Genomic DNA, 18,994 nt, shown 5'->3' on the forward strand with positions numbered 1-18,994 from the left:
AGATAAGAATATAAGATGTAATCCTAAAGAACTTGATATTAATTTGATGACCCGCTAAAATAATTGAATTGGACGTCTCATATAGGACAATACATTCTGACGTTGTCACTAGGCAACCAATTAGACTAAACTATATCAATATGGGGTCAGTCAACTCTATACATTCAATTCACTTAGAATTTGCATGTTTGCACCAACTAAAACACTTGGATATTGTAGGTAATGGACGAATACTTAAATTCAAAATTTAGGTTTGACCATATTCTTTTCGGATCAAATAAAGGCGGGGCTACAAATGTTAATAATGAAAATGATCCGTTGTAATTTTGTTAAATTGACTCGAAAATTATTTTTTTAAGGAAAAATATTTTACTAAATTATTAACTTTATGATAAAATTGAAAAATAAATTATTGATTAACAAGTTTTCTCTTTACTTTATATAAGTCAATTTTAAAAATTTGGGCCCTTTTATAATAGTTTCACTTAGAGGTCATGTACGATCGACCACCCTGCACATGCTCAGAACCACCCTGAGATCAAAATTTTCAATTAGGAAAAAGTTAATTAAACAAACGTTATTCATGCAGCAAGTAGTCGTGGAAGCTATGATAACACTAGTATAACATAACCTATTTATCTTCTATCAAACTTCACTAGGGTCTCTTTTAAGATTGAATGATGGTTTTTTTAGCCATACATCTTCCCCTCTCCCCTGTAAAATCAAGTATACTAATTTTGGATTGGCTTGAAAGTCTCTTCCAATTTTCACTAATGCTCTCGCTACCGAGATTCGTAATAAATAATTAAGTTCATTTAAAGCATTCACCTTTGCACTTAATTTAGCATATCCTTTAACATTACAAATGTCTAGTATATATACACTTATTGATTTTAATTTTTTATTTTTTTTATTTACAATGATTTTATGGCTATTCTCTAGTAATTTTCGTATAGATGCTAAATGTTACAAATACTAATTTTTGTACCACTATACTGGTTTAATGTAACGGACTATTATTTTGCCCGTTACATATAGGTTTATTGTAACTGGCAAATTATTGCCCATTACAAATAACATTTTTTCCACTAGTGGTACCTATACTTACTTTATAATATATTTAAAACGGAGGAAGTATTAAGCTTCTTAAAGGAAGTTAGAGTACGTACGTTCATTGAAGGGAATAAAGGACCCACGACTATATAGTTTGTGTCTACCTTTCCGATTTTAGTAGTGCCCACTACTTTTTAAACTATGTTCCTTTCTAAGTTCTAGACAAAGTATTTCTTATTAACTTTACTAAATACATGGTAATATACTTTGCTTAAATTACTAGTTGAACGCAGAAAGCCGCCAACTAACTTTTTACATAAAAATAGTACTTCTAAGCTTACTTTTGGTAACAAAGTAAAGCAAACTATGTCATTTTGTTTCTTAATTAATTTATGCTTTTGATTGAATACGTCCAAATTAAGTTTACTTGGTTCTTTTTACATAGTACTTCTACATTTAGATGCTTAACTTTTTCAATTTTTGCTCGTGTAACAATTTAAATCATTGCATGTGGATCCCTTATACATAAACTTTTGGTTATTAGCCGTGTTGTTTCCAAATTTATATGTAGATTGATGATTACAAATACTAATGACGAAAAAACAAGTTTTAAACACTATGGATCGCGATTGCTATTATTATATACCATTTTCAAAAACATTAGTAGCTAATTTTTGTTTAGTTTTTGGAACTTTTCTTTCAAAATCCAAGTTTACATCACAAATCCCTATTTTATATGTTCTTAAACAGAGATACAATTATATATGCAAAGTACTATTTATCGGATTGTAAATGTATTTCCTATATCTAGTACATATTGCAATTAGTTAAAGTAGATGATGAGAAGAAAATATAAATTGCACAATTTTTCATAAGACAATGTGACAATTGATTCCGAATGGAGGGATCAACTTCGTTCTCCAATATATGATCAACTTCCATTTGACAATCAAGAAAAACAAACTTTGCTATATACTTATAAGATACAAGCATAATACAAGAAAAGAAAGCATTTTAACAAGAAATAAAGTTGCACTCTACTTGCTTAAGAGACGTGCATAATGGTGATCACTATTCACTTTAGTGATGAACTTGAAAAAAACATGTGTTCATGTTCTTGTAAATCTTCAGGATTGAGGGTTTCCATCTTAATAGACGAGTAAGAGGGATGAGAAGCAAAGCTATGATCCTCTCCATAAGAAACCGATGATTCGGATACATTATAACTAGGAGTTGCCTCATATTGTTGAGAAGTATAATGAAAGTTTGGATGTTGTGCAAATGTTGATGCTTGATTATCCCCATGAGGAGGAAAAGCCGACGAAGCCATCATATAGTTGTGATTAGATGCTTGATGATGATTAGGAAATGGATAGTTAGCTACTTGATTAACAAACATTTGGTGGTTTTGTTGTTGTGGTGGTGGTGGTTGTTGAAGAGCCGAAGAGGATGGCATGTAGAAATCCAAGTCACTTAACTTGCCTTGAACTCTTTCAGGGAAGTTTAACTTAGCCTTGTTTCCTTTGAACTTAAGAGCAGCTTCATCATAGGCAAGAGCCGCAGCTTCAGCTGTGTCGAATGTTCCAAGCCACACGCGTGCTGCTTTCTTTGGATCGCGTATCTCTGCTGCCCATTTCCCCCATGGTCTTTGTCTAACTCCTCTATAGTGTCTTTTCCTCACATCACCTTCATACATCAAGACATATCGAAACTTTACGTAAGAAAATGCATGGTTATAGCTATTTATATAGCAAACCTATCAAAATAATGTATGGAATCATATGATTTCAAGGTGCATTTTTATTTGAAATATGTTAGAAAAACCATTCATAGAAGAACCAATCAAGTATGAAGTATCTAAGACATACATGTGAGATTTGTTTATATTTAGGGGCAATGGACTGATGATAATTTGTCCAATTACACGCGCGCACACACACACAACTTATTACACCATGCACTGATGCACAAGTAGCTAGCAGTAGATTGTGATCTAGTACAAGACATGCACATTTCTGCTTCCAAGTTCAATGAAACATACTCCAATATCCTAGCTTATCATCACAATAAAATGCAATTTTTGTAAATAGATTATAGTAAACAAAGACGAAAAAAGTGAAAGATAAATCAATCTAATTAAAACGGCAAACTAGGGCTATAATCAAGGGCACAATAATAGATGGACTTTCTTATTAATAATATGAAAACGTAAAAGGGGCAAGTATAATGCACTCATCTTTAAAAAACTATAACCAAAAATAATTTTCTTTCGGAAATATCATAAAACATACTACTGATAATCATTAGGTACCTAGGTGCATGCATCACTGCATTGTACACTACACTAGTACACTCCTTAATAAGATAGATTTGTTAGTTTATACAAATCTTTATTGCAAGAAAAGAGTATATATGATGCTTCAAGAAAAACCTAAAAACACAGTATATGTTTATATAATATGGAGTAGAACGCTATGGTAAAACAAAAAAAGATAAATGAATTATACATATGTACATCGGGAAGTTTTAAGGTTACACAGAGCATTTAATTTGCATATAATTCTTCTGTAACGAAAGGGCCACACTATCAACTCCAACACACACACATACACAAAAATACATCACCAAATCACCAAAATACATGAATATAAACATATTAAATAGCTTAAATTCTAAGTGTGAACAATTTGACTAGATAGATAAATTGAAGGATAACAAGTTTATTTATAACACGGATCTTTGAATGTGAATATATAGCCGCACGCAGATTTTGTTGAAACTAAAATTGTATGTAATGCCCTACATACATACGTAGGTCCAATGCCAACAACGGAACATATATATGTATATTATATAGTTTGCTTCCTTAAAAATTAGATGTATAATTTGATAGTCCAATTCTAGCAATTAGTTTTAAGCACATGATAAACATGGTAATTAAGAGAGCTAGTTCTCATTAACCAAACAACCAATTATTTAATCAACTTGAGGGCAACACCAAACATCATAATATAACACATGATAAATGTGTCGAAAACATGGTAATTAAGGTAATAATAATCAAGAAATAAAAAATTACTTTGCTCTAATTAATTACCTTGATTAGCTTCAAGGGGCTGAAAATTTATATTTTGTGGTTGGTTAGCATGAAAAATTTGAGTAGGAATAGCAAGATCTCGATGAGCTTGAGAGGCGGTACTATTATTATTGCTAATGACTTGAGAAAGGGCTTGAACCATGGCAGACATGTCATGCTGAGACCGAGCCGAGTACACCGGGAAGTTAACAAGACTACCATCATCAACACCATGACTACCACCTTGACCGTGGTGGTGTTGGTAATAATCGTAGTTATTGGTTTCAATTTTATTGTAATTTTCATTGTTGTCGTCGGATGCCATAAGAGGCCTCTTTCCTTGCCTTGGACGATCCACCTTGATCGAATAACTTTGGGATGACGGCTATGAATGGAATGGTGTATGTAAATATTGATAATTGAAGTAAAGTGTGATGAATAGATGATAGAATTGAAGGATTAAGTAGTAGAATAAAGAAGTGAGGATCTAAGAATTGAAGATTGTTTAGGGTTTTTTTATTAAGCATGATATGAAGAAATTTTGACTAGGGTGTGAACATTTTCTAGATACACAGATTAGTCTTTAAAGTGACAGTGAGACAGTCAGCCTTTAAGACTTTCTTGTCCACTATTTTTTTTGGTTTGCATGAGTTAGGACTTAGAACCCTTTTATACCACCCCCAAAAAAAAAAAAAAAAAAAAAAAAATTCCATTTTCTTTAACTTTACTCAAACTCTATTTTATGAATATTTTTTTTTTGTGTTTTTGAAAAGTTGGTAAATTTAATATTGTACTACCTTCGTTAAGTAAACGTTGCAACTTTGGGATATTATTTGTAAGATATAAAATATTCTAAAATTATAACTAATATTTAACGGAGATAATATATGCTCTCAGATTATTGTCGTTTAGGCTTGGACACGTATATTAAGAAGAGGGAATAGGGTAGTGAAGGTTTTATAGTAGATAGTGATCTATTTGATGAATAAGAACAGAAAATTTGATTACGGTACACAAAGTTAGTAGAGAGTCAGGTCTCAAATCACATGAAACATAAAGAAAGAGAGAGTACTGAAATTGAGATAATAGTGGTAAGAGTACACATTACATAGATGGATGAGGTAGGTGAGTTGAATTTTTCATTTAAGATACATATAAAATTAATCGAGGACTTATCTGAATAGTATACAAAACAATTATAGACAATTATTTGAAGATGAAGGAAGTGTGAATTGTAGTTTTGAAGTACAAACTCTTAGGAAAGACAATCCAAACATTAAATTAAAATCATTAATCATGTACCCTTCCCCCAAATCAGTTTTACATATTGTAATTCCTACTTTGATTAATTTTGTCTTAAAAAATTATTTTTTCTTTAATTAAGAATGAATAACAATATGAAAGAAAGGGAGTATATTAAAAAAAAAAAAAAAAATGTCACTAAGTCAATTTGTAACAAACATAAACAAAATCATTCAAAGCTAAATAGTTTCAGAAAATGATTCAAAGTTTGAGAAATAAAGATAAAATATTCTTAGATCGTTTGACACATGTTAGAATTCCAAGCATTGTAACATACGGAGTACATGCTGCAAATTGAGTATGAATCATGTAACATTGTAGTTGTAATTGGTTAACCAATGCTTTTTTTTGTTTTTTTTTTTTTGACAAGAGTTAACCAATGCTAAATGTCTAATATTACTACTTATTTTATATTTGTCTTATTACATACAGTATGATGGAAAATGAAGCAAAATGTACTTTTTTTTTTTTTACGGGGCAAAATGTACATATTTTTTTTAACATTACTTCATTACCGTTATAAGTAACAATTTTTTTTTTTTTTTTTTTTTGAGGAATCCCATTTCCATTTCATAGTGAAATTATGAAAAGTTGATGTTAATAATGATAACATTTCAGGACGAATCTAATAAGATCACACAAAACTATATTTTCCAACATAAACTTATAAAAGATGATCAAAGGAAAATGTGTGAACTCCATTAGTATAAAATTATTCCAAACGTTATGATTTTAAAAACCAAAACGAGAAAGTAAAAGTATAAAATATATTGCATCACAAAAAAAACGGAGTATAACTTAAACTTCTAATGAGAATAGTTAATTAGGTCTCGTTTGGTTGAATGTGGGAAATGTAAATTCATTGGAAATGTACATTCCCATGTAATTGGAATTCTTAGGAAATGCTAAATTGTGTTTGCTTAACCACGGGAAGTGAAAATTCTTATGGGAAATTCCACTTATTTTTCCCTAGGTAATTAAATACCTCCATTTTGTGGGAAGTGAAAATTTATGGGAATTTCTACTTTCCATGATTTTGTCAATCAAACAACTCCAAAGAATTTCAATTCCTTGGAATTTCAACTTCCCATGTTTTTATTTGTCAACCAAACAAGACCCCTTCGTATACATCTTGAAACTCAGCACTTCTTCATCACAGTTTGATTAGCGGTAGTTGGGCTTTGAACACGCATTAAGTTGACAATTATTGTTTGTTTTAATACTTCGTGTACATTATATTCATACGTGAAGGTGAATATGGCAGCATACTTAATAAATTACTTATTGACCAAGTGAGGACATTAACATAGGGTTATTTATTAATTCTAATTTTTATATTCAATCCTTGTGTGCATCAGGTGGTACAACATTTGTCATGTCTGTATCTAATTTTCCACAAGTTATTCTTTTTGTTGTTGATTAATGTATCATTGCTTTGGTTATTTTTTTTACCAACTCAATTAATAGTAATTTGTATATCCCGTTTTAAAAACCTATTTCATAATATATAACTGTATGTATATCCAATGCATGTGAAATAAATTGCTCTTAATGTATGTACTGGTAGTGATCAAGAGCTATAAAAGACATGTAGATGAGATATTACTCCTAATACTTTAACCAATTAATATAATCGACATTCATACAATAATAAGTTGTTACTTATATTACGTACATGTATTGCTAATCTGATTGCAGGATATTGTGGAGTGCAATCAGATAGACAAAACCGTGTTATTATAATTAGTTGCTCTTGGGAAAAGTATATTACGGAGTATTTTGCAATAATTATCAAAAAAAAAAAAAGAAAAAAAAAAGGGAAAGTATGGCCTACCCATAGAGTACATAATTAAATAGCTAGCTCAGCCAATTAAGTACCAGAGACTTGGTAGGAGTAAGATAGGACATTCTAATTGTTTGGGTCCAATTTAGTCCAATTGGGCTTAGACATTAAATGATCCAATTAAAAGCCCAAGGTCAAGGTTCATCTCTCCAATTGTGCTAAAGTCAAAGATCAGTCCTCAAGGTTAGCCAATTGGGCTAAGGCCCAACTTCTCCATGTATGCAGAGGTATAAAAGCCATCAATATTACATTTGTACATTCATTCAAGCAAAGCCTCAAGCAACTAATTCTCTTGCATAGTGTTCTCTTTCTACGCACTGTAATGACTTTAGCATCGGAGGGGCCTTCCTCGGCAACACCCCCGAGGCTAGTTTACGTGTGTTTACTGTGCAGGAAACCTTCGGCCCAACATTACTTGGATCGAATCTAGTCTTCTCCACTTCATCGGACCTTCGACAAGGTCCCATTGTTTTCACCCGAAACAATTTGGCGCCGTCTGTGGGGAGGACTTTCAAAAATCTTTAAGCCAAATTTCTAACCAAGATCATCTTGCAATTATCTTAGTAGCAATGGCTAAGAACCGCAAGAGCAAAGGCCTCCGTCAAGGAGCGGGCGAAAAGCCTAAAACCCCTACACCATCACCCTCGCCGGACCGGAACTCTCCCAAGGGTGCCAGCTCGGGGGGAGGATCATACAGGGAGGATTCCCTTTCTCCCGTAATTCATAACTCTCATCATAGGCCGAGTCACTCTCGGTCTAGCAGGGGTGAGTCTGATCATAGGACACATGCAGTGCCCCAAAGCCAACCATCGACTGTGCGCCCTCATTCCCATACTCGGCTGAGGACCCCTTTGACGGGGCCCAGCTCGGAGGAGGTGGCAAGAGCGCTGGCAGTGCTCATGGAGGCAATGAGGGCACAAAATATGCCACCACCTCGTGATCGAACTCCTCCGTATACCCGGCATCAACGGAGGAAGCTAGACCATGATGGTGGGAAGCTTCCTTCCTTCCGGGAACTGGAAGAGTGGGAAGAGGATACCTGGAAAAATGAAAAAGAGAGGAAAAATAACCCTCAATTTTTCAAAGGATCCTTATCCTCCCGACTTGAAACGCATAAGAGCAGCAACTCAGCTTCTCGGCCAGAATCCACTCACCGAGAACAACCTGAGACTGTTCGCCGAAGCGTCCTCGACCGACTCGGCGGCAAGGAACCGAGCGTGCACAGTCGCCTCTCGTTCCCTGCGGCCGAGGCCCAAACTTCCCAGCCAGGGACGAAAACCACTCCTACCACTCTAAGAGGGCGGAGCGCGGTCCCTTCGGCCAGGAACAAGGGCAAGGCCGTTATGCTACCCGCCAGTTCGCCATTCGAGCAATGGATACTGGAAGAGCACGTGCCCACGGTTAAAATACCGTCGCACATCACATATGACGGGACCTCGGATCCGAAGGATCACGTGGCCTCGTATGAGACTCATATGCATCTTTGCCCCAGATCCAAAGCGAATTGGTGCAAATATTTCCCAACCACTCTCAAGGGGGTCGCGCAAGCGTGGATCTCCAAGGGAGTAAAGCAAGGCTCCATAACAGGGTGGGATGATCTGTCCTCCAAGTTTAGGAGCAAGTTTTCCACGGCAAACCGCCGAGAGAAGACTACTGCAGAACTCATGAGTCTGCAACAGGGGGAAACCGAAAGCCTCCGAGACTATCTGACCCGTTTCAGTAACGAGTCATCCAGCGTCTCTCAGCTGGACCAGGGGCTAGCCGTTTTTGCAATGCAGAATGGCCTTCAGTCCGGGAAGTTCCTAGACTTCATGGTCATGCATACCCCGCAGACCTTGGAGGAAGCTTTGAATGCCTCGGATAAGTTCATCCGAGCCGAAGAATGGAACAAAGCGAAAACCCAACCTCAATTTGGGGGAGGGAAACAAAGACAAATACCCTTGTCTGAAGGCCAAGGCCATAAGGCAAAGGGAAAGTCAAAGGCCTCGGAGCAATCTTCTGCCAGCGACCCAAAGAAGGAAAAATCTGCCTCATACACAGGCAGATACGAGTCCTACACTCCGCTCTCTCTTCCACGCGCCAAAATTTAAAGCGTGACGAAGGAGGAGCAGAGTTACCGAAAGCCGAGACCACTCCCAGAGTGGTATCAGCGAAAAAATAAAAATCAGTGGTGCGAGTTCCACGAGTCTGCGGGACACAACACTGAGGAGTGTATCCAACTGAAGGACCAGATAGAGGACATGGTCCGGAAGGGATACTTGAAAAAATACATCGCGGATAACCGCGAGAAAAAAGAGTCCGAGAAGTCAGCAAAGGACTCTCGGCAAGACCTCGACTTCCCCCGGAAGAACAGTAAAAAACCGGAGGGGAAATTCTCTCCGATCAATGTTATCTCGGGAGGAATATGCTCTCGGAGGGAGCACAAGCGACACCTTAGGGCTTTGACTCACCAGGTGAACAACGCTGACATTCAGTCTCCCCAATCGCCGGTGCTAAACATGACGTTCACAGCCGCCGACTGCCGGGGGATAACGTTCCCTCACGAGGATCCGTTGGTGATCATCGCCACGGTGGCCAACCACGACGTCAGTAAGGTCCTTGTTGACGGTGGCAGCGGAGCAAACATTCTGTTCCGAAAGGCCTACAATCAAATCAAGCTGAAGCCCAAGCACCTTACGCCGGTACCCTACCCGGTATCCGGGTTCAACGGGGCTTCAACTTATCCAGATGGGAAGGTGACACTTCCTATCACCATCGGCTGCGATGAGGCAGCCAGGAACGTCATGATTGAATTTTTGGTCATTGACGCTCCTTCAGTGTACAACGTGATTTTGGGGAGACCCATAATTCATGAGATCCAAGGGGTCGTCTCAACTTATCATCAGCTGATGATTTACGTCTCAGACGTTGGCTTCCCCGAAAGGATACAGGGCAACCAAAAGGACGCCCGAAGGTGCAACTACCTCAAGCCATCCAGTAGTCGCCCAGATGACGACAAGGATGAGGAGGAGAAAGAAAAAGAAAGAGAGCCAAGCACAAAAAAGCCGAAAGGCCTAAGTGCTTTGGCCCAAGGATCTGTACCCAGAGGTAAAGGGCCCGAAAGGGAAAAGGCTAGCTCTTCAGCTGAACAACAAGACTCAGAGAGCCATCCGAAGAACAAAAAGACTGGGACACCTGCTGACATAGGCAGCAGGCCAGATTATGAAGAGTCCAGTCCATCAGCAATGGACATGGACCAACAGACTGAAACAGTTGAGTTGGCCGAAGGAGACGTTGAGAAATGTGTAACAATCGGGATGGACCTTGATCCGAATACCCGTTGTGAACTTATTCAGCTCCTTCGGGACAACAGAGATGTGTTTGCTTTCTCGGCAGCTGATATGCCCGGGATAAGTCCAGACCTCATCTCCCATAAGCTTAATGTTGACCCAACGTGTCGACCAATTAAGCAAAAGAAGCGGAATTACTCCGCTAATAAGAACCGAGACATCGCAGCCGAGGTCAAAAATTTGCTGGAGGTAGGCTTCATCGAACCTTGCCAATATCCAGAATGGCTGGCAAATGTGGTGATGGTTCAGAAGGCCAATGGTACCTGGAGGATGTGCGTTGACTTCACGGACCTAAATAAGGCTTGTCCGAAGGATTTCTATCCCTTGCCGAGGATCGATCAGCTAGTCGATTCGACAAGTGGCCATGCCTTGCTTAGTTTCATGGACGCATTCTCGGGGTATCATCAGATCTTCATGCACCCCGACGATCGAGCAAAGACAGCATTCGTCACGAACGCTGGGGTGTACAATTACAAAATGATGCCCTTCGGATTGAAAAATGCGGGGGCAACCTATCAAAGGCTAGTGGATCAAGTTTTTGCCGATCAAAAGAGCCGAAACATGGAAGTCTATGTCGACGATTCGATCGTCAAAAGCAAAAAACCTGAGGACCATGTTAAGGACCTGGCTGAAACTTTCGCCACCTTAAGAAAGCATCAAATGAAGCTGAATCCGAAGAAGTGTGTCTTCGGCGTGAAGTCAGGGAAATTCCTTGGGTTCATAGTCAGCAAAAGGGGGATTGATGCCAATCCCTCCAAAGTCAAAGCAGCGCTCGACCTTCCTGAGCCGAAAACAAAGCGGGATGTTCAGCGGCTCACCGGAAGAATGACAGCCCTCTCGAGGTTCATTTCCAGAGCTTCGGATAAGGGGTTACCTTTCTTCAAAGCCCTGAAACTCCCAAAAACAAAAGAGCTCGTTTGGGAGGAAGAGCAAAAAGACGCCTTTAAACAGCTTCGGGAGCATCTGGCTCAACTCCCAACGCTGGCTAGCCCAACAGAAGGAGAAACTCTGTACCTGTATGTGGCCGTTAGCCCAGCCACCATCAGTGCAGTACTGCTGAAGGAAGAAAGTAAAAGTCAGCAACCGATCTACTTTGTCAGTCATACACTGACGGATGCCGAGACTCGCTACCCTCTACTCGAGAAAGTCGCTTTCGCGGTAGTAGTAGCTGCTCGGAAGCTGAGGCCCTATTTTGATTGCCATCAGATAGTGGTCTTAACTGATCAGCCGTTGGAAAAAGTTCTCGGCAAGGTTGAAAAATCTGGTAGGCTAGCCAAGTGGGCTTTTGAGCTCACCGAATTCAGCATCAACTACCGTCCGAGGGCTGCCATTAAGGCTCAAGCTCTAGCGGATTTCTTGGCCGAATGCTCATACCAAGAAGCGCTAGACAATGAAAAGAAAGTCTGGACCGTGTTTACGGATGGATCTTCCACCGAAAACGGTTCGGGGGCAGGAGTAGTGATAACTTCTCCCGAAGGCAAATCCTTTGAGTATGCACTAAAATTTTCTTTTATGGCCTCGAACAACGAAGCCGAATATGAGGCAGCAATCGCCGGCCTAGAATTGTGCATCTCCCTAGAAGCCGATCATGTCTGCCTGAAAACAGACTCTCGGCTAGTTGCATATCAGATTAGCGGCAGCTACGAGGCCAAAGAGCCCTCCATGATAGCTTATCTTTCCAAGACCAAGTCAGTCATTGCAGAGCTGAAAACTTTTGAGGTTCAGCTGATCCCAAGGGGTCAGAATACTCAAGCCGATGCACTCTCCAAACTTGCCAGTTCATCTCTTACCGAGCTGAACAGATCTGTATATGTAGAAGTGCGTCGAGAGAGAAGTGTCGACAAAGCACCTGAAGTGTGCTGCGCTGACCCAGAGCCTAGTTGGATGGACCCCATCCTAGCTTTCAAGCTTCGGGGAGAAACTCCCGAAGATAAAGCTTTGGCCTCCAAGATGAAGAGAACCAGCTCAAGGTTCATTGTCTTCAGGGGGGAACTTCTGAAAAAGTCCTTCTCAGCCCCATTGCTGAAATGCGTGGGACCAACAGATGCAGATTATATCCTACGGGAGATTCACCTCGGCATCCGTGGGAACCACATTGGAGGAAGGACCTTAGCCCACAAGGCATTGAGGGCTGGATATTACTGGCCCACCATGATCGCAGATGCTAAGGAGCTGGTCCGGAAATGCGAAAAATGTCAAAAATACGCTCCAGTTATCCACCAGCCAGCAAGGGATCTTCAGCCGATCCTTAATCCACTCCCGTTTGCCCAATGGGGACTGGATATACTAGGACCATTTCCAGAGGCTGTGTACCAGAAAAAATGGCTGATAGTTGGCGTTGACTACTTCAGTAAATGGATCGAGGCCGAAGCAGCCTCGAACATTACAGAGCAAACTGTCAGAAAATTTATCTGGCAGAATATCATCACTCGTTTTGGCATCCCGAGAGTATTTGTCTTCGATCATGGGAGGCAATTTGATAACTTACCGTTGAAGCGGTATACAGATCAGTTCGGCATCAAACTGGCATATTCAGCGGTATGCCACCCGCAAAGTAACGGACAAGCCGAAGCTGCAAATAAACAGATCCTAAATGCCCTCGAGAAGAGGGTGGAAGATCAAAAGTCCAAGTGGCTGGAGGAGCTCCCTGGAACCCTTTGGTCCCTTCGGACAACTGAAAAAGAGGCAACGGGCTATTCACCTTTTGAACTGGTGTATGGTGCCGAAGCCGTTCTTCCAGTGGAAATTGGCTCTGAGAGCCTACGAGTGCACCACTTCTCGGCTGAGAATGAGCGACTGATGAGGGAATCTCTCAATTTCCTCGACGAAGTAAGAGACTCAGCCCGAGACAGGATGGCCGCTTATAAGCAGAGAATCAGCAAATTTTATAACCGAAGGGTCCATGCAAGGCCTCTTAAAACTGGAGACCTTGTCCTTCGGAATGCTGCTGCAGTTTAGAAAGGCCGAATCCATGGGAAACTCTCAGCTGCATGGGAAGGGCCTTATGAAATCTGTGATGAGCTTCAGCCAGGGACATACCGACTTCGGCAGTTGGATGGAACTGAGTTGAAAAAATCACTGGAACGCTGATGTACTGAAAAAATATCACGTGTAAACCCTTCGGGGCAGGACAATCTTTGTAAGTACATTTTGAACTAATGAAAGGCCTTGGAGCCACCATTTATATAAATGTTTGCAACTATTTATCCTTTCAAAGTTTTCTTGGTTCTATCTACTCTTTAAGGGTTTTTTATTCAGCCTCGTCTGAAACCTTCGCCTTCGGGTAACTGGGTTTCAGATTGCTGACAAAACTCGTCTTTTTAAAGAACACTGGTCTTTCAGCTGAAGTCAAACTTCAGTAAGATTCTGGGATATTGCCTTAACTGAGCCTTGTATCCCAGAAAGCCATTATCCGAAACATTGCCTTTAGTTGGCCCTGTGTTTCGGATATCCATTTTTCAATGATAGACAGAAAATCAAGGATAACAGCAACTGTTGGAAATTGTTTATTCAGCCACGTCTCAAACCTTCGCCTTCGGGTAACTAGGTTTCTGATTAAAGAACTCTATTCTTTCAGCTGAAGTCAAGCTTCAGTAAGATTTGTTCTCCAAAGGCATGAGTCCATGGACAATTCTGGGATATTTCCTATCCCAGAAAGCCATTATCCGAAGCATTGCCTTTAGTTGGCCCAGTGTTTCGAATACCCATTTTTAAGAAATAAAGAAATTGTTTATTCAGCTGAAGCCATACTTCAATTTCTGGGGGGCAAGAAGCACTACCAGTGCAAGTTTATGTTCAGCAGAATTGAAGAAACAGTAAAGCACTCAAAAACAAAGCAGCTGAAGAAAAGAACATCAAATTAATAATTTATGCTCAGAAATTGAGCTACAAGTTCAAATAAGTTAAGAAACTATATCGGCAGCCGCCCACAAGCGGAAAATAACAGCTGCCGAAATACGTACAGAAGCAAAAAAAATAAATTGTTTTGTACGACAAGGCAAGCTGAAGCAAAAAACAAACAAGGCAAAAAATTCAGAAAGCGGCAAGTCTAAAGTTGAGCGCATGATGAACCGCAAGATTCTGAAGACGACTGCCCGAGTTCCTATGCTTCAGCCCGAGGATCAAACTGGTCAGCATTGTTGGGCCTCATGGTGGTCTCAGCCCCAGCAGCAGAAGAAGCAGGCTTTGCACTCTGCCGAGCCTCCCTTTCCCTCTGTTCAGCCTCCAACTCCATTCTCTCAGCTTCTTCTTCGGCTTCCTCAGCCTTAAGGATTTCAGCTTCGACTGGAGTTGCATACTTCATATGAGGGTCTTCGGGATTCTGGACCCATTCAGCACATTTGGACCAGTCCAACTTCGGCTCAGCATGAAGGCAGACTCTTCGGCACACTCTGAACCCGTTTCTGAAACCCATTTCATATTCTTCCTAGGTATAGACACAGACTTTGAGTAGAGCCTCAGCATCAGCCAACTTCTTCTTGGTCTCCTCCAAGTCTTCCTTGGATTTCTTCAGCTCATCGGCGAGCTTGAAGGAGGAACCTTTTAGCTCATTCAGCTGCTGCTGAACTTGGGAAGCCTCTGTCTGGGCCTGGGCCACTTCTTCCTTTTTGGCCATCAGCTGATCCTCACCTTCTTGGAGCTTAGCTCTCTGAGCTTCAGCGGCAGCAGCAGCCTCTGAGAGTTGGACATCCCTGGCTTGGAGCATCTCTTCAGCAGCCATTCTGCTGGCTTCAAGAGCTTCTAGCCGTTGCTGCACTTCAGCTTGTGCAGCAGCTCCTTCCTGGATTCGGCTCTCAATGGTAGCCTTGAATTTGGAGATGTCCACTCCCATGTGCTCTTGGAGGAATTTTTCCCCTTCCATCAGTGGGGGAAAAACTTCCTTCTCCATAGCATCGCAGAAGGTTTTGAAGGCTTCAGCAGCTTTTTTCTCGTATTCTTCACCCTTCTGCTGCTTCTCTTCAGCTGCTGCTTGCTTCAGCTTAGAAAGCTTTAACTCCTCTTCGGCTACCTTTTTGTCGTGCTCGGCAGCGTCTACCCTATCTTGTAGGGTATCTATCAGCTCTACGGTGAGAGTCAGATTGTGCACAAACTGAAAACAGGAGCACAAGTTAAAATAAAAAATAGAGCTGAATTTTAGAGGAGATAAAGGCAAGGAAAATCACCTGCATCATCAGCAGTTGGTTAGACCTGGCTGGGTCAGGAACTGATCTGCTGGATTCGCCCATCCCAGTAGTGGCCTTCAGCGACCAGATTCTTGCCCTATCTACTTCGGACGTGCCAGCAAAATCGCCGAAGTAGGCTGCAGCACCTTCTCGGTTCTGACCCCATATGAGGTCCCAGATGTGATCTGGGATTGGAATTCGGGGGGCCGAGAAACCATTTCTCCAGATTACAGAGTCTGGAAGGAAGGAAAGGATGACGACGGAGCTTCTTTAACTTTGGATGGCTCAGCATCCTCCTTCTCAGAAGAGTCAATTATTATGACCTCTTCTTCTTCAGGGGTGAGGACGAAAGCCTCAACCTCTCTTGCAATGTCTGCCGTGAAACCCTCAGCACTGGGCATCACGGCATCCTCATTCTTGTGCTCAGCAGCACTCTCTTGAACTTCTTCTTGGACCCTTCCCTTAGGTTCGGGAGTTTTCTGATCCACCTCCATCTCGGGAGGTGGCAGAGGGGTCTTTGGAGGTGATTGAGGTGGTGGCCGGGGAACCCTCGGCGATCATTTCCTTCCTCGGGTTCCCTTATTTCGACGCCGATGGTCATCGGCCTCCGCTGAAAGTCATGGGGGCCGATGATGGCCATTCTTCGGCGCCTTTTCTGAAGCGGCTGCTCGTCCATGTCTGAGTCTGAGGACTCTTCTTGTATCTGGTCTTCGGAACGAATAGGGGCTTTCCCTTCTCTGTGTTTATTACTCTCTTCAGACTGTAAAAGACAGGGGGGGAGGAAGAATGTGAGTAAAAACAAAACAACAAACAGAAACAGACAAAATTAAGTCTGAAAGCTCACCGAGGTCTTCAGCAAAGCCTCGTTTTCTTCAGCTGCCCTAGCTGCAGCTTCTTCTTCAGCAGCCCTGGAGGACCCTTCTCCTCCTTCACAAGCTTCAATAACCCGTGCAACCTCTTTGGCCGTACGGGCAGCTTCAGCTTCTTCGTCCAGCAGCTGAAACCAGGGATCTCTCTTCTTCCACCAAGGCTTCTGCCTTTGATACAGAGCAACAACCTCAATTTGGAAGTGGGAAGAGTCTAGATGAACTTCTCTATGTCGCGGTTCAGTGATAGAGGGGGCCCGATCAGTTACAACTCGTTCTCGGTTGACGCCAAGACGAGCGTAGTTAATGCCGACGTTGGTCTCGTCCCGCTCTGAAAAAGAAAAGGGGAAAGGTCAGTTCAGTTAGGTTGGCACAGCATAAAAAAAGCGAAGTGAAAGGAGAAAAAGAGATAATTAAAAAGCCTCGGCCCCAGCCGAAGAAGCTTACCATCCTTAAACTTTCGGCTGAGGCCGACAGCTGCTAGCATGTTCTCTTGGAAAACATAATGCGTATCGGGGAGCCAAGTCTCCGGGATATGCTGCATTCGGCCGCTGCCCCCCGGTTCGGCAGCTTGCCGAAGATATTTTGTTGATTAAGGTTTGGATCTGGGCCGTTATCTGCGGGGGGACCTAAACTTCCCATGTCGGGATCAGGCTCAGCAAGGTACCGGGGAGCGCTGAAGACGCAAGGGTGGCCCGGGTCCGTGGGTGCCCTAACCCAAATCCATTGACCTCTCCAGTCCTTGTCTGAAGAGTCGTTCGGCCACATGGTTAGGTACTGGGGCCGAGACTCAATCCGGTACCACCCAGAACCATGACTTCCGTGCCCACTTTGAATATTTGGCACTAGCCGATGAAGCTTTTTGAAGCAGTGCAGGTTCGGCACATATCTGAAGAACTTGCAGACCCATAAGTATGTCATCACCCTTCGGATGCTAGTAGGAGTTAGCTGACATAGGGAAATATTGTAATGGATCAGCAAGTCTCGGACGAATACGTCCAAAGGGAACCTCAGCCCATACTGAAGTTGTCTTGTGTACACCCCCACATACCCCGGGGGTGGACGATGGATTCTATCGGATGCCACGGGCATTCGGCACCAATACCCATCAGCTTCAAGGATGCCGTAATGCAACTCAATTTGTTCGGCAAACCGATACTGTTCGGCATTCTCCACCCACCATGAGTAGGGGCGGTTCTTTATCATGGCCGAAGCTACTTCGGCATCCTCCCACTCTGAAAACCCGGGAAGGATATCCCAAAGGACAGCGGGAATTTCATCGTCCCGCCCAGAAGCGCTCGGCCCCTCCGTTCTCTGAGGAGGAGCCGAGGAAACTGGAGTCGCCCTGATCCCTTCGGCAGGGTCAGACTCTGCTCTTCGTCCATTCCAGGTCCCAATCCTGTTCCTGGGATCGGGAATTGGCCTTGCTCTTCTTGGAGCACGGGCTCTACCCCTAACTCCTCTCGCCATTGATAATTTCGAAGAAAAAAGTCGAAAAAAAAAGGGGAAGGAGTTCAAATTCGAAAGAAAAATAAACTAAAATCAAAGGAATTTACCTTAATCTGAAGCGAAAGTTGCCGATTTACGAATTGGTAGTGGCAAGTCTCAGTTTCTAAGCTTAATGCTCGGGGAGTTTGCGAAGTTTTGATGCGGTTCTTGGGTTCTCTCGAGAATTCTGGGTTTTGTGTTTGTGAATAAGTGAGGAGAGATGACGCGCCTCTGATTATATCTCCAGAAATGGGAATACGGGGAGTCCGCGTTTCAATTTCTCTTAAATACCCCATTAAGTAACCGTTAAACACACGACCTTGCGATTAAATTGCCCATTATCCGTCCAACTTCCACAATTATCCGCCTTAACTGTTGTTATCTCATTAATTACGGTTTAATTACGGTTTAAATTCAAATTTTTGGATTAATTAAATCATTCACTTCCCTCCTTTTCTGATTAAATCAAACCCGACCCGTCATCCTTCCAAATCGGGTCTGGGGGCAAATTGTTTGGGTCCAATTTAGTCCAATTGGGCTTAGGCATTAAATGATCCAATTAAAAGCCCAAGGTCAAGGTTCATCTCTCCAATTGTGCTAAAGTCAAAGATCAGTCCTCAAGGTTAGCCAATTGGGCTAAGGCCAACTTCTCCATGTATGCAGAGGTATAAAAGCCATCAATATTACATTTGTACATTCATTCAAGCAAAGCCTCAAGCAACTAATTCTCTTGCATAGTGTTCTCTTTCTACGCACTGTACTGACTTTAGCATCGGAGGGGCCTTTCCTCGGCAACACCCCCGAGGGCTAGTTTACGTGTTGTTTACTGTGCAGGAAACCTTCGGCCCAACATTACTTGGATCGAATCTAGTCTT

General features: G+C 41.8%; 1 protein-coding gene across 1 annotated transcript; it reads right to left on the minus strand.

Moving 5' to 3' along the window:
* Positions 1-1,945: 1,945 nt before the first annotated feature.
* On the minus strand, positions 1,946-4,925 carry LOC110698737 (ethylene-responsive transcription factor ERF114-like). The gene is made up of 2 exons (XM_021876251.1): positions 4,151-4,925; positions 1,946-2,739 (listed from the first exon to the last, which is right to left on the minus strand). Exons 1-2 carry the CDS (start codon positions 4,452-4,454, stop codon positions 2,129-2,131), a joined length of 915 nt encoding a protein of 304 aa, XP_021731943.1. The 5' UTR covers positions 4,455-4,925; the 3' UTR covers positions 1,946-2,128.
* Between the last annotated feature and the right edge of the window lie 14,069 nt (positions 4,926-18,994).

The sequence above is a fragment of the Chenopodium quinoa genome, unplaced genomic scaffold, assembly GCF_001683475.1.
Source record: "Chenopodium quinoa cultivar QQ74 unplaced genomic scaffold, ASM168347v1, whole genome shotgun sequence".
Taxonomy (NCBI): domain Eukaryota; kingdom Viridiplantae; phylum Streptophyta; class Magnoliopsida; order Caryophyllales; family Amaranthaceae; genus Chenopodium; species Chenopodium quinoa.